The sequence below is a fragment of the Dendroctonus ponderosae genome, unplaced genomic scaffold, assembly GCF_020466585.1.
Source record: "Dendroctonus ponderosae isolate FM_Combo_2020 unplaced genomic scaffold, Dpon_F_20191213v2 Dpon_F_20191213_6, whole genome shotgun sequence".
NCBI lineage: Eukaryota > Metazoa > Arthropoda > Insecta > Coleoptera > Curculionidae > Dendroctonus > Dendroctonus ponderosae.
The window spans coordinates 5,379,942-5,401,767 of NW_026018814.1; the positions used below are offsets into that span (position 1 = coordinate 5,379,942).

The 21,826-nt window shown below is 32.3% G+C and overlaps 1 protein-coding gene across 2 annotated transcripts; it reads right to left on the reverse strand.

Annotated features, from left to right (window-relative positions):
* Positions 1-3,198: 3,198 nt before the first annotated feature.
* Positions 3,199-19,064, reverse strand: LOC109540551. 2 transcript variants are annotated; one of them, XM_019908981.2, is made up of 7 exons: positions 18,920-19,064; positions 13,758-13,893; positions 12,624-12,863; positions 11,043-11,339; positions 9,340-10,629; positions 8,061-9,143; positions 3,199-6,515 (listed from the first exon to the last, which is right to left on the reverse strand). In XM_019908981.2, the coding sequence occupies exons 1-7, from the start codon at positions 19,022-19,024 to the stop codon at positions 3,241-3,243; spliced, it is 6,426 nt and encodes a 2,141-aa protein (XP_019764540.2). In that variant the 5' UTR covers positions 19,025-19,064; the 3' UTR covers positions 3,199-3,240. The 2 variants fall into 2 exon arrangements, with proteins under 2 accessions (XP_019764540.2, XP_019764539.2); XM_019908980.2 differs by lacking the exon at positions 18,920-19,064 and adding an exon at positions 15,744-16,036.
* Positions 19,065-21,826: the final 2,762 nt, after the last annotated feature.

Genomic DNA, 21,826 nt, shown 5'->3' on the forward strand with positions numbered 1-21,826 from the left:
TTTAACTATATTTCCAAATGCTTGATTGGGCTCGTGGTTCGTTCTTCTTCTTCTTCTTGCGAACAATTTGCTTCTTCAGTAAAGAAAAATTTACCTCCTATTTTAAATAAAAATTTAAATATGCAATATTTCAGTAATAATGCAAATTAATTTATCTGCTTATTCGACATAGCAACTTTTAGCCAGTTACATTTTTGCTATAAAAGTGTTTCCAGCAAAAATTGGTTATGTTAAACCGCTGCATGTAGATAGATACCTCTAAAGCACGTCATTTTTTATTTTATTTATTTGGACAATTTAGAAATTACTCAAGAAGCTGCTTTGTAGCGCCCGTATATTTTAAAAGTATGATAGTAGTAGAAAATATACAAATATAAGAAGTTGAGAAAACTTTTCATAATAAAACCGTATACCTTCTCTCAAATAAATTGCACTTGTTCATCAACTAAATCCAAGCTTGCCAACTAGTAGTAATTTAAAAAAAAAATTAATTTTGAATAAGTATAATTACGATAAGAAGCAGAAACTTCGGAAACAACATATTGAAATAAGGAGATATTCTTTAGAAACACTGTTAAGTAGGACCAACTAACGAGACTAAACCAATCTGCCAGAGAGGATCTATTGACTTAAATTCGAGAGTTTACTAGTAACAAGTAAAAATATACCCAATTTTTACATGCATTGCTTCAATATATGAAGAATTACCGTAATTATTATGGTTCTTTTGCAGGGACTTTAATAGATATAGAAATATTCTAAAGTCACATTTTTGCTAATGGAACAACACAAATATAGAAACATCTCGTTGCTCAATAAATATAACAAAATAAACACTAATATTCATAAATTAAAAAAAATATCATTTTTAAATTTACTTATTAGTATTGAAATAAAATTCTGGTTTACTCATCAAGTTTCGCTGAAGCTATTTATTTACATCTGATTGGAAATCTGGCGCGAAGTTATGATACATTATATGTTTAACCATAATAATTAAATATCCTATAGCAAACATAAGTTTTGAGAGAAACTTGCGCTCAATGATTTTAAATTTAGCACACCTATATAATACTTCGCCTACTCAAGATCAACCGTGTTATGTAATTCTAATATTATTATATACTATATAAACACTATTGACATTTCCTTAAGAGCAGTCAGAAAATGTGCCAACAATATTGCATTTTATTGAACAGACTCATGTTCGTTTAAGTATTTACCTAACTAACCCCATGTCGCCCTTTTTTTCACCCATGAATTATCGTTTAAGAAACATTATAAGACAAATAAATACTGAGTAATTACAAAATCCCACAGTTTGAAAAAAACCTGCTAGTGTAGTTTAATTGGGTTCAAATAATTTCAAGGAGGGCAGGGAGAACCCCCTTACAAAAATTCTCGCACACGACGATTTGAGTTTCTAGTGACTTTCCTGTGATGATGCAGGATGGTCCAAAAATAAATTAGTATCATCCGCTTCCTTTTCCATATGTTCTTATTATGTACAGAATTATATTTAAAAAAAATTAAATACAAAATAGGTGCTTTAGACACTCAAGTTGATGCTTTAAACGTATGAAGGCCTCCTGCATACATTATCTGTAATATCAGCAAATTCCATAGCCTAAAATACAAATGGAGGTGTTTGGGTGCTCTTCCAAACAACACAACCCTGAACTTTAAATTAATTTATTTCAAACTACTCGAATCTCACCGTATAATATTAGAGTATTTATTATGGTAAAACTTATTGAATATCGCACTTAGAATCACTGTGCCCTTTTTAAGAAAGCATCCTGACCTTTACAGATAAAAGTAGCTTTAGATTTAAATGGTTATATTATCACACTCCTTCATAGTAAAGTTTCGTTGTATGAACCTCTTATTTTCAGCAAATAAAATGGGCAGTATTATAACTAAAAACCGCTTACGAACGATTTTGTCAGCCAATTTGTTCATTTTTAGTACGTAATTTATCTCCTATCATTTTGTTGTTCTAAAAGCGATTTGAAGAAAGCATATAATTACGATTTTTTTAAAGTTGGGAAAAATGTTTCCCTCTATATTCATTTACGTGTGTTATTTTTCTAAGAACTTTATCACTTATTCTGATTAGCGCTATTTTAGCAGTTTTATTTTTTTTCTACGGTGTAAAAACAAAATACTCTCTTTAACATTTACTTTGCCTAGGCGCGTTCCATATTATCCGTTTTGAATATTTAATCTACTTCTATTTGCTTGCACCCGACCCAAAACCAAATTTATGAAAAATTGTGCCTAATGCTATACATACATCTTATATAATATTGCTAAGTATTTATCCCATCATCATTGCGAAGTTCGGTCTTCATTACTTCGAACAAACAACTTTTACTTTTTAAACAAAGTAAATATTTGTTTAAAGCAATGATTTTGCAACACTGATCCTTCGTCAGGATGAACAAATGCACTATTCATTGTTTTCTTATATAGAAATGCTGCTTGCCAAATGGCCATTTTAGTTAGCATTTAAAAACACTCTGTGGAAACTGTCAATTAAATGCAATTTCTTTTGGTAAAAGAAATAAATGTATTGTGCGTTTTTCATTGATTTTATTGTTAGGGCCTTAAACTTGCATTAAATCTCTCGCGCTGCAATCAAAGTTAATGTATTCGTAAGCATATTTTTTGTCAAGTCGCTGTTTCAAAACAAGAATATATTATATATGGTTGCGTTTACTCTAATTCAGTTGTAACATTTTATGCAACATATTTGTTGAAGCGCGCATTCACATTTGGCAGCAATAACAAACTCTAGTTGTAAAATGCTGTATTGTATTCGACGATTACTGTGCAGCATGGGAATATTTGTAATTGCAGTTAATTATCTAATTAGTTTTTAGAAACAATCTACTACTACATAGAATTAATGCTGAACAGGGCACGCACAATAGATGACGGTTGGGCAAATAATGTGTTACGAGACTCCCGTCTGAAGATATTTCATAAAATTTTTGAAACGGATGAGTGTAATCAAGCTGGTTACACATTGAAGTTATCTTCGTTGGGTTTCGTAAAAATTTTCTGGTCATACTAATTTTATCTTTAAGAGGAATATTATTTTGGTGGTAAACCTACCAATCTATTTTCACTGTAAATAAATGCATATTGATCCTTGCTTCTGAAGAATTTATTACAAATAATGTAAAACAACATATAAATGATTACAAAAATATACAATATTTCATTAAAGTTAGCCTATTTGTGATGTTCTCGAGCCTTTTGCTGGTAAACTTTAAATATACCTCTCGCATAAAACCATTGCTTAATGGATTGCGAATACAACATTCTGGTACTCTTATTAAAAACTATAAAAATTAGGAACAACAGAAGCCCTTGCAATGTTGCTGTTATACAGAAAAGGTATATGAAAGCGATATCACCGTTAATTTGGCCCAGGAATCCAAATGTCCAATTCATCCCCAACATAAAGAACAAAGATAGAGCAAGACGCCATTGAAACAGTACTTCATCACTGGACGTTTCAATGTATTCAGTTTTCCTATGAAATACATTGTAAATTATGAAAAGGAAAATAATACAGTTGATTAGCAATACGAGTAATACAGGTAGCCAAACTCCTAAATACAAGCCTAGGTTGGAAGGGTAACACAAGCCTGCTAATCCCTGCTCGTAATTATTGTTGTCAATGAGAATAACGCAAATAACCGGTATAATAGGAAACACCCATCCACAGATTAATGCTTTTACTAACACATACTTTGGAGGTCCTCCGAGTACTTCCACAAATCTCTTAAATTGTAGAATGGCTACAGTCAGCATCCAAGCACACTCAGAGAGAATGGCATAGTGCAACAGACAGCCTGTTATTGTGCAGTAAATTCCATTCGAAGTGCTTTTCACATATTCGCTGATATACAAAGTAACAATCTTAAGCGATATTGCGACGGAAAAGTTTATAAGGATTTTATTGCCAGTATTCTGACGCCACCTTTTAAACAACACTCCTGTTAAGAGAATTGCCATTATTCCAAATAGAGACGCTATACATCCAATATCTGTTATAAATTCTAAAATTGGATCATCGATAAAATCGTCATCATTGGCCAGCAGCATGCCAAAGTGGGTTATATGCGTATAATTACAAATGGACAATTTATTTTTGCGCTCTTCATTGACATCGGTTATCCATTTTCCAAGCGTTATATTTTCCGTGTTACCATCAAGTTTTGCATCGTAGTACCAGTAAGCGCATTGATTACTTCCACTTGTTGAAGTGGTACCAATGTTGTTGATTACAGAAATTGTACCATTTAAGTCATCTGTTAGTCCCGGGAATGTGACTCCGAATATCTTCGTTGTGTTTGCCTGATTATTTTCTTCATTAAAAAATGCATCGCTGTGGAATATGGAAATTGCTATTTTTGGGTAAGAACTGTAGCTTCTAATTTGCTCCCGCAAGCTATCGCTAAAAATGATCAATGCTGCTATTGAATCATTCGTAGCGAATTGGCTAATATTAGGAAAATCATACAAATAGTCGAGACTACATGTATAGAGTGCACAACCGTACAACAAAATTCCGGTAAAATTTCTGTCATACAGATTTTGAACTATAACCGAAAAGTTCTGTTGGTGAATTTCAACATTATTAACCATACAGGACATTTTATCTATTGCATAGAGCAGAATATCTGTTGCCGAATGGAGTATCTGCGATTCCCTTAAAACGCTTCTTGGAACCTTAAATAAGTTACTAACTATCTTTGTAATTATTGTTGTGATCGGCCCTTCGACTAAAGAATTGTTGATGATTTGTGATATGATGAAAATATCAACTGGGACCAGATTGTGATGGTTTGTCGTTGTGATGCTGTAAACTTGCTTAAGTTTTTCTAAACCCGTTAAATTCGACGCAAATATTTGTTCTAAATCAGTAGTAATATTTTGTGAACTTTCCACTAAAGCAAAGTGCGTAATGTGGGAAAAATTACATGTAGCTCTCTTTCCATCAAATTCGGAATCAGATTCCATTTCCCAGTATCCTGTTTGATTATTTGTATACGCCCAGTAAGTGCAACTGCCCCGAAATGCATTTTTCATATACGTTATGGATAAATCACCTTGTAATTTGTTGGTAGGTAAGCCGGGAATCAGTACCTCAATAATTGGAAGTTTTGGTATCTTTTTGGTGTCTGCAAAAAGTATATCAGTGTAGTAAATCACAAAAACTACTCTGGAACTTGCTGCCTCAACTTGACGTCGTACCTCCTTATTGAGGGTTACTATTACTTCAACATCCTCATCAAAGTTGCTGTAATGATGACTTTCTTTATGTATGCAATTAATCTGCCGATCAGTGGTGATAAAAAATCCTCTAAAATTTATGAAATCGTTTTGCGAAACTATCATCAAGGATACGTTTTCTCTATTGATTTGAGTGGATTGATGGTGAAGTTTTATCACTTCATCAATTTCAAGCAAAACATCCGCAGCAAATTTCGGGCTAGCTAGCGATGGCTGGCTAAATCGAGAAATTTGATAGTCGACTATATCACCTAATAGTTTTGAATTTAAATTGACCACTGCTAATTTGTTGGTTTTAGTTGCTATTCGGGAGGTGCGAAAATATTCAAATTCTTTGCTATTGTGGATTTGAAATACTTTGCTAATGTCGCTGGAAAGAAATATATTGGCATAATTGAACTCGAGTGATACATATTCTTCCGGCGTTATATTTCCAAGATTATTACTGCTGGCAGCAGATCCAACCAACATACTAGCAGCATTTATCAAATTTTCTGATGACTCAAATTTTGGTACTAATTCTGTTAGTCTTATTGATTGACTGGGCATTGCAAATATTGTGAGATGGAAAAACTCACAAATTGCAGTTCCATTGCCAATCACTCTAGACTCCGTAGCCCACGTTCCGTGATCACTTTCATTGAATCTCCAATAAGAACAGTTATATTCAGCCAAGCTTGTACCATTTGAATAGAATATTTGCAGCGGGCCTTCAAATTCTTCATTAAAATCAGGGAGGAGAACTCCAAAAACTAGAGTGGGTATTGGCAGAGACAACGACAAATCTGCAAATAATTCCGCACCATAATATATACAAATGATCAATCTTGGTTTGTAAGTTGATTCAAATTCCAGTTGATAGCGAAGAAGTTGTTTATGTAATGTTTCAGATAAAACAACCACTGCATAAATTCCATTGGTATTAGAAGACAAATCATTATAATTGTCAGTGCTATTAACGACTTGCAAATCACAATCAAATATGTCTTCGTTGCCTTGTGAACAGTTTTTGAGCATTAGGCCAATGTTGTGTAACTCATCAATGTTTAAACATTTGATCACGAACTTGTCGGTTATCCATTCTCCGCAATCTCCAGCCGTTATAATTTCTTCTGTTTTATTTAGTAATACGTCTACAATTTTGAAACTTTTCTGGGCTCTATAAAGAACTTCTTTCGGGACATGCATAATGTTGTTCACAATACCTAGAATAAGGAGAAAAATATTTATTGGAGAAAATTTCAGTCTTTCTGCTTAATGGTAAAGCAAAAACTAGAATGAAAATAGGGGCTGGCGTGTTGCAAGCCGAGAAAAAATCAAATTTTCTTCAATCAAACAAGATTTAAAAGTTAAGCGTGTATGTAATTCAAAGGTATATAAAAAAAAACTTGAATTATTAGTTATGTCGAAGCAGTTTCGACAACTACATCATCAGGTCAGTTAAAAAACAACAATCGTGCAAACTGAAAAAAAAGAAAAAGAGGGGAAAACGTACTCGTCAAAACACAAGCAAACATTCCCAAAAACACTGAACTAAACATGTCAAACATAGCTCAAAATGGTAGAAAGTAGAGAACAAACTTACGAGAAAACAAACTAAAATTAAGTAAAAATTGATCAACCCTCACTCAGATGACCAATGTAATGCAAATTGAATATTAAGGACTTTTCCAAGAAACTTTTCAACAAATTAAATTTTCACATTTAGATTTTCTATTTTATGTTCGACCTTAAATGAGCACATAGCACTTTTGCTACTTTCTATAGAGCTAACAATCACAGAGTCACTCTAAGAATTGTCGAAAATGGGATAAAAAAGGGATAAATAAAGATTTAATTAAAATGTTCATGGAAATATGCACATAACCGCGTAACAAATTGACTGCGTTGTAATATATCATTTAGTAATATTATTAGTACATTATTTAGTAATATAAATATTAATAGTAGGTAAATTAATATTAATGTTAAAATAGTTCGATATCGATAAGTAATGGGTATTATGTAAAACTATTTTTTGGAAAATCCCTGCAAACCAATTAAAATTACACTTTTGCAATACATAATGAATATATGTATGTATATATAAAATATATAAAATATTATCAAAAGTACAGAGGCACACATGTTTATCATTCAAAATCACTTTATTTCATTAAATTGGCAAATCATTGTTCGCAAATTGCCGCGGAATTTATTGATGATTGAAAACATGTTCCAAGGAAAAGGCTTAAATTTTTGCTGAAAAAGCTGTAGGTAAAGAGAACACTCTACAAAAGCAAAAATTCAATTGAAATCTTTAAATCCAAATACCTCACAAAGTACCAAAACTTTTGGTTGTTTTGCTGTTTTTAAAATGCTATTTTTATGGCAAACGAGTTTAATATATTGAGTTCTTTTATAGCTGCCGTACAAGCACGTCCGTATAAAAAATATATACTACAATTTAAATTTTTGCAGGTAAATTAGACACAGCTGCGACGAGTACAGGGAAAAAGGTTTTTAGGAAATCCAAAAATAATTCTGTTTATTATTATTACATTCATATACAAAATAAATTATCTTTTTTATTTTTGCAGAATATTTAAACAAATATTTAATGGTTTTGCTTCTCAATTAGTTAATTTTTTTTTTTTTCGTCAAGCGAATATGGTTGGAACAAACACTAAAGATACATATCTTAAAATTTCACTTTATACTTTTGTCCAATGTACTTTTATCATCAAATTACGAAACATGGAAGCTCTTACCTGTTAATAATTCGACGTCCACCGTACTATCATTCATTGCTTTTATGAAAGAAACCACAAACAGTAATTCAACGTCACTAAGAGTGCTGTAACTATCTGTTACTGTGAGAAGCAACTCCAAAATAGGTTCATAAGAGCCAGTATTGAAATTCTCCAACAGTTCTAAGAGATTTTCCAATGCTTTTGTTAACTCATACTTGGTACAATTTGGTAGGATTTCAGCTAAATTTGCTGTTTCATTAAAACTGTCGAAACATTCGGTAGGAATTAGAGTCAGGTTTTCCAAAAGGCAGAATTGGTTTAGGGCAAGATCGAAGTCAATTAATCTGCAGATGTTATTGCTGCTGAACTGGTCTTCGGGAAAACATCTATCAAGCTGTTTATGTTCCGGCAAACACATCGGTAAATTGGTAGTTATGTCTATGTTGGATGTAAACCCAAAGTTTGTAAGATGATAAAACTCACAAACAACAGCGTCACTAATTTCTTGGGTATCCTCGATGGACCATGATCCTGAAGCATTGCTATTAAATTTCCAATAAGAGCAGTTGTAATCTGACAAATGATCTTTGCTGTTCGCAAAATAGTATATCGAAACAGGTCCTTTAAACGATTCGGGAAATTCAGGCAACATCACTCCAAAAACCAAATCTGAGGATGTTATATTTTGCAATTCCACGAAAAGTTGAGATCCGTAATATACAGAAATAACAAGTTTCGGAGTATAACTGCTGTTTGATTTACTGTATTCGACTATTTGCTCATAGAGCTCGCTTGAGAGGCAGATAGCAGCATCAACCGTTTCAGCCAAAATTAAACTTGCATTATAAAGGATTGATGAGTCAGTAAGAGTTACGAGGTCACAGTCGCAGTTGCTGCTACAGTTTTGCAGACGTAGTCCAAAAGCTTCTTCATTCTCAATTTCAATTACTTTTGCTGCAAAATTTTCTTTCTTCCATTCTCCAGCATTACCACGTTCTAAAGCTGTATCGATAGCTTCTAATAAAATGTCCGTAGATCGGAAGTTCAGTTGTGCACTCAGGAGAACAGCTCGTGCTATTCGCATTAGATTACTTACAATCCCTGAAATAAATATTTCGTGAAATTTAATTTAATTTTTCAGGTTTGTGAGTTTTATAATAGTACCTAATAAAAAAATTGAAATTTAGTAAGCAAAGTTAATTTTATATTTATTTTCCTCCAACTCTCGAAGTAAACCAATTTTAGCTCACGTAGTATCATACTTAAAATAGTATCTAAAAATGTCTATATAACTTACCTGATACATTATTCAAATCTGGATTATTCCCAGCGATATTCTTCATAATAATCGCAGTGAGAACAAAATCCAAAGTGTTAAACTCATCATATCTCTGTGATATCTCGTACAGTTCAGCTAAAGCAGCACTAGCCACCTGCTCATCTCCCTCTTGATTAATTTGAGCGGCCAATCTGATTAAGTCGTCAGTTACTAATGATTCCGAATAAAAATGGCATTCATCTTCAATATCTGACCAATGCGCACCATCAATGAAATTCCCTGTGCATGTTCTTTGAACAAAAGTAACGTTTTCTGTTACGCAATGCCCGTTTAGGGGTGATGTGCTTTCCTCAAATATCGTTTGAGGCCAAATAATTGTTTGCCCGGTATGCTGTGTTTTAACACGTGGACAGTAGTGAACAGTTCGAAAATCTAGAAACTCAAATATGGTCTGTTCCACCGAAATGCGTTCTAACATGTTGAATTCATCTTTAGTGTTGCGCGCTTCTGTGGAGGTAAGATGGAAGGTGATATTCATTTCTTTTTTCTGCTCATCAATACCGTTAATTTTAAAAATTCTGGGATAAAATGAAATGTGGGTGGAAATTTCGTTTTCGAAAAGATTTTGAAGAGTTTCTAAATTGTCTGGTTTCAAAGGAAACGAAGACAGTTTCTCTTCGTAATTGTTTAGCCTGAAAAGTGCCACGTACTCTCCAGTGAAATTATCGATTTTTTTCCTGTTTGACGTCACTACTGATAGATTTGGGTGCATAAAAGCTTGACACCAGTAATATCCGGGCCCAGACTGATCAACATCAATTGGAGAGAATTTGATTGTGTAATTATCTCCATCGACTGGACCAGCTTCAGAGAATTCTGCTAGGCGGTAATAAATACTTTTTACATCAGCATCGGTGAAACAGTACACAATCGGATCTTTGTTGTTATTCGACAAGAAGCTCTTGTAGCTCGTAATGTTCAGAACAAATGATGCATTTTCAATAAATAAATTTAACTCTCCTGGTTTTACAGTAGCGGGTATTTGGTAGATAGTACATTCTGGACTCTCATCTGCAAACGCCCATCCTTCACTAGTCATAACACCAACTTCTAAACTAAAATCAACCTTAGGTGCCCAGTTAGTGTAATTAATAATTGAGTTTGATGTTGTCCACATAAAAGGGCTAAGGGCGGTTTGATTTTTGGTATTGCGAAGACCTATTCGACAGGTATGGTTGACGAACAGAAGATTTTGGTGAGGCTGCAGGAACTCTGCTAAGACTGACTTGCTCACTGTCATATCTGTGGCTGGAACAAAAAACCGAAAAACGTGATATGTTACTTTAAACTATTGAACAGTTCAATTCAACTCGTTTCCATTGAGAAAAAAGAAAGTGCTCCGACATTGCCGATCACTAAACCAGATAATATAAGCTGCTAAACTGAAACTCCTAATTAAAAAACGGATGGACGTTTCATCATATAAGCGCATGCCAGAATTGTTGATCTTATTCACTGAATTCGATGGGGTTATTATCATCAAAAAAATAATGAAACTTGAACCGATTTTTGTGATTTCACTTATCACTAAGCTTAAGCACAGTTGCTTAACTTAAGCCTGTTCGACTTAGCTCTTTAGGATCTCTTATTAATCAACAAAACTAACAGTAATTGTATGCTAATCTTAATTATGACTAGTCTGCAAACGCAAAAATACTTACTTTCACATAAACATAAAGACTCGCTTGAATATCCTCCTTGTTTACAGGTCGTAATGAAAGTTGAATCAAAATATACCTGTCCACAATAGCTACTGGCTTTATATGCTAACGCATCATAAATACAGATAGCGGGATATTCAGCATCACAATCAACTGCTTCTACGTGAGTGTTGTTGTGATATACTTGGCATTTTTTATCAAGAAATGTGCCATTATAGAAGAAGGTGCGGCAACTCTTCGTACAAATTTGAAATGGTACGTTGTACTTGAAATCGGGATTGTTGTGACGGTAAAGATCTAAAATTGATACGTGTTACTAAGTACCCTTGATTAAACCTCCCTACCTACATACAAAATAATGAAGGTGTGGGTAGAAATTTTCGTGAATATCAAATAAATGAGAGAAGCACCTCAGAGACCAACACTTTTACATTTTAGATTAATTTTCATATCAAATTCTGCAATTTAAATACATTGGAAGTAAAATTAAATTGATTTCGAGCTAAATATCGCAATGCAATATATCTTCCGTCTTGTGTTTTAAATTAAGAAGTTTAAGTTTAAGAACAATAAACTATAAAACTCAACTCATCGGCATTATTAAACTTTTTTTAATTTAACAGACAATTCGTGGAATTTAAATGTGTACGAAAACACGAAACTGTTCTCCCACAAAATCATTATTTTCTCGAAGAAGGTACAGACCCAATAAATTGTTTTAATATTTTAAATAAACGTCTGCTCTCTTCGCATGCCAAACAACTGGAACTGCGTGCGATGCTTTGAGTCAAAATCGACGTGCGAACAATTCTATTGCTCTTATTGCTCCTCAAATGATTATTTGATTATTATTATTAATTATTTTACTTTGTCCAAAATTGGCTTTTTCAATGTAAATAATTTTGTCTGTGTTGCTGTTAGCTCAACCATCGTATTTTCATGTAACTGAGACTACTATGTAAATTTGTGGTAAAAACTATTTCAAAAAAGCTGTATTAAATTTTACTCGGTTAATTACATCGTCATTACCACATCCATCATGTGGAAGGGTTGACTAGTGACTCGTTTAATCTAATGTTCATGGCTGTGGCTTCTCAATTTAGCGGAATAATAACTAGTTGGTCGATACTCACTCCTTACTTAAGATGCTCGTTAAACTAATTTTCCGTTAGACTTAAAGCAGATCAATTGCAAGTATTTTAAGATCCTGTTGATTTTGGCTTTGGTGAATATGTGGGTTAAACAGATTTGATCATTTTCTATGTTGCTCTTTCATAAGGCAGATTATATGATCATATATCTATTAGAATTATTATCTTATACTTGAAGCGTTTAAGGTACTTGTTGAAGAATGTTGCCCTAATATTCTGGATATATGAATTTAATAAAAGTGACTGTTTTAATGTTATATTAATGTGGGATGAAAAAAGAAGCAAAGTCCAAGTCTTCAAATTAGTCAACAAGTTTCTATTTATTCTGCTGAAATGTTTTGAAATTGTGTTTCATATTCTTGATTTCATCGCAGTTCAATTAGATTGTTATTCTTAAAAAAAATTTTAAAAACTTCTATTTTATACGTACCAATTCCATAAATATTGGTATCGATTCTCTGCACTGGCATCCATACCGGTCTTTTTGGAAATATATTCAAATTGGCATATTCATCCCAGTCCATTGATGTTGGATAAGGACATTTTGGAGGAAATGTTGTTTTATCTAATATAGTGTAACAATAACGGTCGCCAATGGATTTGAGATCGGAAGGGCAAGGATCGATGGGTTGTTGAACACTTGAACATGGCTGAACATCATCCCAGTTATCTAAAGTAAAAGTCTCACTTATTAGAAGTATTATTTGATTAATACATCATTACCAGAGTGAATATGGGTGAGCACATTAAAGCAGATTAGCTTCATTAGAATAAACTGTGTAACTTATGCAAATAATGGTTAATTTGATTGATTCAGAACTATAAATCGAGTTTTAAAATAATTTTAATCGATTATAGGAGTCATATCTTTCTTATATCTACGCATGGTTCTTTGAGTGTTTCTGTGAGTTACGGTATCTTTTTTACACGCGTGGAAAAAACAACTGCCAATATAATACACAAACATATTACACCATAATTTAAATTCTTCTGGTTAGTTGGTAAATCACAAGACACCATTTTCTTTCAGTTGCAATATCTGACTTCAAGATCCTGTTCCTAATATCAACCCACACCTACTTAACAAAATCAAAAAGCAAATTATCTCTAATACATATAAAATCAGGAGAAAAATGTGTTTATTGTCCTTCAGAACAAATTTGCATATCAAAGTTATTTATTCCAAAGCGTAGGCCCAAACGAGTAATTCAAATTCCCTCTTGAGTTTAAGCTTAATCCGATGTTTTAACTTTGGTGACAGTTCAATGATTTTCACTGCGGAGTAAATAATAGAAATGATAATTCATTCAATGTTTTAATGTAATTAAGTCAATGCATAACATTTATTCTGCCATATTAACTGTTCTTTATCATATGTGTTTGAAAGGTTTTTCGCTGTTTTCCAAGCAGACTTACAAGCGATATTTGCATGGTTAAGACACATTTTCAATTTTATCAATTTGTCTAAGGAACTGTTTAAAATTAGGTACATAGTGACTTAAAAGTTGTCGCAAAAAGCCAACAAGCAATTGCCTACATGTGATTTAGTCCTTTATTAACTCACCACTGCAATGCCGTTTTACTATGCTCAGAGAGTCATCCAAGCATATTGGTTCAGATACCGCATAGTCTCCCTCATTCGTATCAGGCCATGTAATGGTTTGATTTGTATCGCCTTGTGTAATTTCCTGGTAACATTGCTGGAAGTAAAGAACAACGATAAAACAATATTTAAAGGCCTTTGTCGGAACTCTCAAACATTTTTTTTAAACAATAAGTATTCAAAAAATGTAAATAAATCAAAGTTTTCGCAATTTACTATATATCATAGACTCTTGTTACATTATTTCAATCAATAATTTTCAACTAAATAAAATGTATTTAACTTATTTTTTTCCAAGGAACGTTTTCAAACGTTCTCATTACCTACTCGTCTATAGATTACCTTCAATTTCGTCGTATTGATACCATGATGTAATGATAAACTGATTACTTATGCTTCAATATATTAATTCTGTAAATACCATATGGCTTAGTACAAACAGATTAGACGAAATTAGGATTAAAGGTGTGTAAACAAGTTCTTTGTATTACTACCTTTCAATAAAATGAGCAATTTATATGTGCCGAAGATAATTTTTCGAAATGCAATTTTCAATTTTATCCTAATTTACTATATAACAAAATGTTTTCGATTCATAAACATACTAAATAAACCGAAAAAAGGACCAAAAGTATTATGTAGTACTATTCTAGTTACTTCAAAACAGAAAATGGTACCGTAAAAATCAAACGGAGACGGAAGAAAAAGTTGAAAGATTTATACAAAACGCACAAAAAATTAACTCAACACAAAACACACATTTATTCAAGGACAGAAGAAATCGATATGAAGCTGAGAAACAAGACAAACCTTCCAGATTAAAATCGTATATGTTGACAAATAAGAATTTGGTTGCAAAAGCGAAAAAAAATATTTGAAAAATCGCGGGAACAAAAAAGTAGCCTTTGAAAAAGTTATACATGAATTGTCAAAAGAAAATTGCACATAGCCGAAAGGCGTTTGCCAGTGTTGCTTTTAATGAAATTGTTCTGATCTAACTCCGGAAAGTCGCAGATGCATTAAATTTTCCGAAGTGGCAATATTCATGAAAATGAAAAAAAAAACACTACAGGATTAAACTTCAGCGATGATGGTTAGTTCGAACTGTTTTCTGTGTGAATATTCATATTTAGGTCTGATTGAGCTGAGAAATAAAGAATTTATACTTTCGGACGCAAAAGTAAGCCTTTTCCTTTCAGTCAACGGAGGTTTCTTATAAAGAAGTAGTTGATTGATATCGAAAACAACTTACTATTTATATATTTTATAGTGTGTCAGTTATTTCTCTCAAAATGTGCTTTGTGAGTTAGCCGGTTATTCCCCTTAACCGTCGATATACACGTATACAAATTCGTTTGTACGATAATAAACAACCAAGTGCCTAATTTTATTTTTCTTCTTTTTTGATGTGTTCTTCAGTAAAGCCTTTGATACTGGTATGGATTATTGCAAAGTATATTGGATATTTTTATGAATATAAATTTTGCACTTTTTCATGAAAGCCAAAGCCAGTAGTAATTTTTGCTATTAACTAAAGGATTTCATGGGTTTTGGATATAATTTCAAAAACTAACAATTATCTAATACTTTCAGTTTTATTGAATAGGTACAGCAATATTTCAAATTAAAGAAGCTTGTTTGCATTCACTTAATGTATCGTCCTGTTTCATTCCACCTTTCTAATATAAAAATGATTATCTTCCAAATATTCTGCATATAATACTAGCATAAGAATTTTTTTTGTCAATTTTCGCCATAGTGATTGAAGCTCTTTTTTCGGATTTTATGTGATTTGTTTACTGTTTGGGAATATACAGTGGTTTTGAATAGGCGAATTTTTCATGCAATGCTTCTGTCTTCTATCCTTTGAGTCTTTAAGGCGACATCTGGTAAAATCAACAAGTTTAAAAAATAAACAGGTAAATTGAAATTTGATTAGAAACTCACCGGTGTGGGTGTGGTCGATTTTTGGGGATAAATTTCAGGGTCTACGGCATCAGGCAATGTGGGCATCGTGAATGGTACATGAGTGATTGGATCATGATTTTCATCACAGAACTGATCACAAAATTCACATAAAAGCAATTCAGTCGATTGATAGCTTTCTCCAAGTTCCTCCTCAGAATTAGAAAGAACTACATCTGATCCGAAACATAAAACTCCGATACACAACAACACACGTAAAGTTGCCATGGTGGTCGACTGAGAAATTATGAATTATACACTATTTTTACAGGCAATTTAACACCCCCATGGCGTCGCTAATATTATTATTGCATTATATAGATAAGGCAAATTAAAAAAATAAAACATTTCGGGATGTTTGTGGAGATTACTCAAATATTAGATGAAATATAACACAAATTAATTTGATGAGAATCATATTGTTGAGTTTCGTGACAGAGGTTTTTAATAAGTGTGCAATTATCTACAAATAACACAAGTAGCTCAACACAAGTTAACGAGATTTTGCTATCGGTTTATAAATAAATAACATGAAAATCAGAAAAAACTAATTTGGATGTCATGGGAGAACGGATATATAATTGAAAGCCAACCACTTGGAAAATCAGCTATACAGGTTTATTTATTGCATTGTTCAATATATATATTGAATGTTTGCATTTTGTATACCGGGTCTGGAAGGCTAAAGTAAAACTGTAAACCAATGTCAGCATAAAAATGGCCTTAAAACTAGAAAAAATAATGTAATCAATTCAAAGTCCTCATAATATTTTACCCCATCGTCAACGACGGCTTAAACTAAGGATTCCTCAATTCACCAGTTATTGGCAGTGTAAAAAATACTGATGATAATCATTATGATACTGTTTATGGAGGAGAAATCATTCAATACGTAAAAATGTGTAGTTTGAATTGGGTCCGACTTGCATTAGTAAATGTTAAATTTCGATTGCAGGAAAAGCCTACAATACTTTGATTTATCATCGAAAACGTGGTTATGACAAGCAAATTAATAGAATCTGAAGCAACTGTTTCAACGCTTATTATACGATGGGTGCCATTAACTGAATAAAGCAAAAACCTACAAATTAGTATTCAACTGATTATACGGCGAATACGACTTATCCATAGCCAAAGTTATATATGGTATAAGTGGTACAGTGAAATCTTGTAAACCTCTGGGCGTTGCATTAAACCAATCAATTATCTGAAAGCGCACTTGCAACGGTTAGGAAATTATAAAATGAAAAAGCGACATGGAGTCCTTGACTCATTGCCCATCCCATCAAAAGATGTAATATAATTAATTTTAATTCCCCTATAATTACTCTAGTGAAAATCGTTTATAAAATTGAACGGCAATAATGCGCGCTTATATTGTAATAATACTATTTAAAATGATCGTAAAATTTGAGAAAGCTTGAGTTTTTTAGCTGCTTCTTTTAGATTATTAGGTGGTCAGAAAGTGGAAAAGCTGACGAAGATACATTATTATTAGGTTTATAACCCTGAACTTAAAGAATGGTAACTGCAAAAAAATGCAGATGGAAATTAATATTTCATCAGTCACCGTGGGATTACACCATTAATATCCACCCATTTACTCTAGTAATTTACTCTATTTGGTCGGTCTAGGACAAAAAGTGCTAAAATATATTCAATTTTTAATTTGTTTTGATAGACGGTATGGATTAAGGACAATCACTAAAACCCAATGCAGGAGGCCCCTGTTTCGCTTTAAAACGTTAAATAACATAATAATTATGTAAAAACTTCAAGAAAGCGAATATAGAGGCTACTAAATTATTTGGTGTCGGAGAAGTTTTGACTTCGGAGAAATGACGCTCAACATAACTGTTTGTTCTACAGCGATATATAAACTGCAATTATGTTTATCATCATATTAGTTGCAATTCCACTTCTTTTTTATTAACAATGAAATATCTGTACCTAAATAATTCATTGTTAAATAATGAAATGCTGGGGTCTTTCTGTGTTTAGCAGAATTAGGAGTGATATGCATTTAAATATTATGAACGTAGGTACTTGATAAACTGAATATAAAAATACTAACAAGACCCGGCAAACGTTGTATTGCCATATAAATTATTCCTAGGGTTTTTTTCCATCTCGAGTGGGCGGTTTGCCCACTTGAGATTTTTTTTTTATTTTATTCTAAATTTATTGAATTTCTAATATAGCTATTAAAAGGCTATTAAAAGATAGGGTTTTATGGCAGCACCCATATCACTTAGGGGTATAAAAAATAGATAACAACCTATTCTCAGACCTACTGAGTATACATACAAAATTTCATCAAAATTGGTCAAGCCGTTTCGGAGGAGTATGGTAACTAAAACTGTGACACGAGAATTTTATATATATAGAAGATTATACAACCATCCTGTCGGTGTTAAGTGTGTTGAGTTTTCCATTGAATTAAGAAACATTTTCTATCTATTAGCTTCTGCAAATCTTCCATTAGGACAAAGATAAAGCCACTAACGGGGGAGACATTTCAAAATTGTTTTTACTCATACTTTATCCGAAAAAGTGAAAAACGTATATTTAAAAACTGTTTAAACGTATGTCTAACGTTGCAGAATGTTTCTGAAAATTGATATCAACTTTTACTTGTTAATTATCTATACATTTTTAGACCATAATCAGACATATTAACCGTTCCATACAATAGAATCAATCTCAACATTAATACAATTCAAATAAACAATAATTTAATATTTAAAAGATGAATGTATGGCTTATCGCATCAATCATATTAAGAAAAGTTTACGATATACATTTTACAGAACATTAACAACGCTAGAATTATTTAGAAGCAAATGTAGAGTTCGGTAAGAATAGCTACTTTGTACAGTACAAAAATGCATTTATTTTAATTACTTTTTTCATTTGAAGCATTTGATATAAAATTACTGTATAGTGATATCAAACGAATTGTTTTTCAGAATTTCACATTTATGTGAAATGACTTTTTTCCCTTTTGATATGTTCACTATTGGTTGAGAATTTCTGTTATTGCAATCAACTTGGATAATGTGGGAATATTGTCACTTCATGTTACTTAAATATCGATTTAAAAAATGAAACTAAAAATCAAAGCACAAACTTGTTAGAATGGAAATTAGAATAATTACCTGGATTTGCGTTTCGATGAATGCCACTATCAAGGAACTTGTTGGAACATAAACACTCAACAGTGAAATAATAACACATTGTTCAAGTGTGTTAGAAAACCTCATTGCGTCCTTTTAATAGATTCCAGAAGACTGGCAATAGCTGCGAAATAGGAAAACTACGAAAATGGTTTCCGGGAATTCATTTTGGCGATATCTTTATTTACTGTTTTGATTAGTCCTGTGTTAAAACTTGTATTATTAATCAGCTAATCAGTATCTATAATTGTTTTGCTCTGTCTGTTTGCGTACCTAAACACTTGTCTCTTTTTGCGAATTGAAACCAGGAGCAACGAAAGGCAAAAAATTGAAACTACAAGGATATTTCATATGGTTTATTGTATCCTTCGACATACAAAACAATACTGGATTTTTAAACTACAAAAAATTTTTTACATATCCTATATGTTTAAAAAACTCTTCAGGTTCCTTTATTTTGAATGCAAAAGCATTTTCTTAATATTTATTGCGCAATCATGGTCAGATGCTCTGAAAGTGAAAGGAAAATTTTGCAAACCATGAATATTTATCATTAGATTGCACACCATCTACATGGCCTTTAATTAATTTGACTCTAATAGTTCAAATCACGTTCACCAAACAAAATAAACTAACAAGCACCGCAACTCGTCCAAAATCTTGCCTAACCATTTTGCAATCGGTCTTCTGTACTGAACATAGATTGAATTTATTTATTTGTAATTATATAGATTAAAATAAAGGCTGCAATAAATCAATTTGTATAGTTGAATGTGGAGGCTCTGTGTTTTTTAAGTGCTTCATTACCAAACTGTCTGCCGAAATAGAAAGTTATGATGAACCAAGGTCGGGTGAAAGTCCTGCATACTTCAAAGGTACACGGGCGTGTAGTAAATTTAAACTAAATTTGTCTAATTTATTCTGTACTACTAGCTATGTCGTTAAGAGTACATTCAATTTGCTTTGGGCAATACATCAAGCAAAGAATATCAGTTGGGATTTTAATACTTTTATTTAACTTAAACCGGTCTTCCAGTTGTTTAGCTGTTCTCACTATATAACATACATAGTTATTCCATTCATTTCGTTTTTTTTTATTCCTTTGAAAGATGTCTTTAGCAAATATGGGGCATAAGAACATAGTCAAAAGGATTTAAATTAATTTGTTGATATAAAACGCACAAAACCTTCAATATGTGGATTCATTCTGAAATAAAACTCATGCTTTGATGTTTGTTTATTCTCTTTGCAAAAAAATGTATTTGTTTTCTTAACTGCTCGCTTCTATTTTTCAAAAGAGAATAGAAATATTTTTTAATTAATTATTTTTATAGGAAAAGGGATTTGAGGAGTCATAAACATCCTGCCTTTCCCTCTTCTACCGAGCCATTGGGATTCGCAAATTTCGGTTGATGTTTTTGTAATATCGTCTATGCACCACATCTTTGTGAAAATTGTTTATAAAAAAATTTGATTGAATTCACTGTTGAACCGGCTCGGCAAGAGGTTACAGCGTCGCTTTCTACGATATTTGCAGTTCATTTTCAAAATGGTCAGATAGAAATCGTATAATCCTCATAAAAAAATGTTGTTTTACGAAAATGCTGTCATTACCTAAGATCATAAAGCTTTACATTTCACCCAAGTTCCAAAATGCCATTTTGTCTGGTTTTAGATTTATTTTTCTGCCAATATTGTTGTTTTAAATGGGGATCGTTTTACTTTTTCATATTTTTTTCTGGAATTTGTAAGGTCACCGCTTTTTTAAATATGTTCATACTAACCAAAATAAAAAGTGACTTTAATTACCTATATCCAATGTTTATAATACTTTATATTTATTATAACTTTAATCAAACCCAAAAGTACTTTATAAGTGGGGGCACCTACACAGTAGTATGCAATAAGTTAGAAATTAACAACGTTTAGAATTATGACTTGTATTTTTTTTATGAACGAGCCAATTAATTGCATTGTTTTGAGATCGGGATCACGACTTGCGCTTAAGTTTCATAAAAGCCATTTAATGCAATTTGCCTTCAGCAAAAGTAACAAAACGCGGGCATGATACTGTGTAACCACGTAACCAGCATTTAATTAGAGAGATTAACTATCAGTCAGAAAACAAACCAACTTTGCTTCGTATGGTTGGTCTTTGCAAATTTATCATTTTCATATTGCGGTTGATATTGTCTAATCAATGTTTATGGGACTTTTCTCCAGTAAATATGCAAATGATGTAAATTATTTTTAATTTTACTGGCCATACAATTAACAATACAATATTTACTTCTAAATAGTTTAAGACAAATAATATTTCCAGCAGCACTTTGCCGCCAGCCACAAAAGCAGCGAAAGTCTTACAATTGATTTAAAATTGCTGTTTTAACTCAAATTGCTAAATTGAACATTGAATAAATGTACAATGTACATGATGACAACTCGATTAGGGAACTTCGAACCAAGTGAAACTGAAAATTAGTATCGTGAAATAAGCTGAAAAGAAGAAATAATTTGCCTAAATGTAAAATAGAGTTCAACTTCCAGTTGCAAAGTAACTTGTGCACTTGATTATATTAGTAAATTTAAACTCAAAATGTTTGGCATAAATTTGCATGCAACGATCTCTGAGGAAGGAAAATGCAAAATCACTAGCAACAGAAAATAGAAATGCATACATGAAATAAGCAGATCTATGAAAATAACAATCAAGTCTGGCACACAAATTCTCAAGTTTTTTTCACAATTGTAGAGGATATTCGCTCGATATTGCAAGTAGAATTTTCAGATCTTATGGTATGGTGTCTGGCCAGCAACAGTTTTTATCTCTGACACTTTTTTGTCCAAATATCATCCACTTCTTTGGATACTTTTCTGTCTACATCTAGT

Coding starts and splice junctions, on each gene's coding strand:
- LOC109540551 (XM_019908980.2), bottom strand. CDS start 15,989: ATGGCAACTTTACGTGTGTTGTTGTGTATCGGAGTTTTATGTTTCGGA. Junction 9,144..9,339: donor AGATTTGAATAATGTATCAG/GTAAGTTATATA, acceptor TATTTATTTCAG/GGATTGTAAGTAATCTAATG. Junction 6,516..8,060: donor GGACGTCGAATTATTAACAG/GTAAGAGCTTCC, acceptor TCCTTATTCTAG/GTATTGTGAACAACATTATG.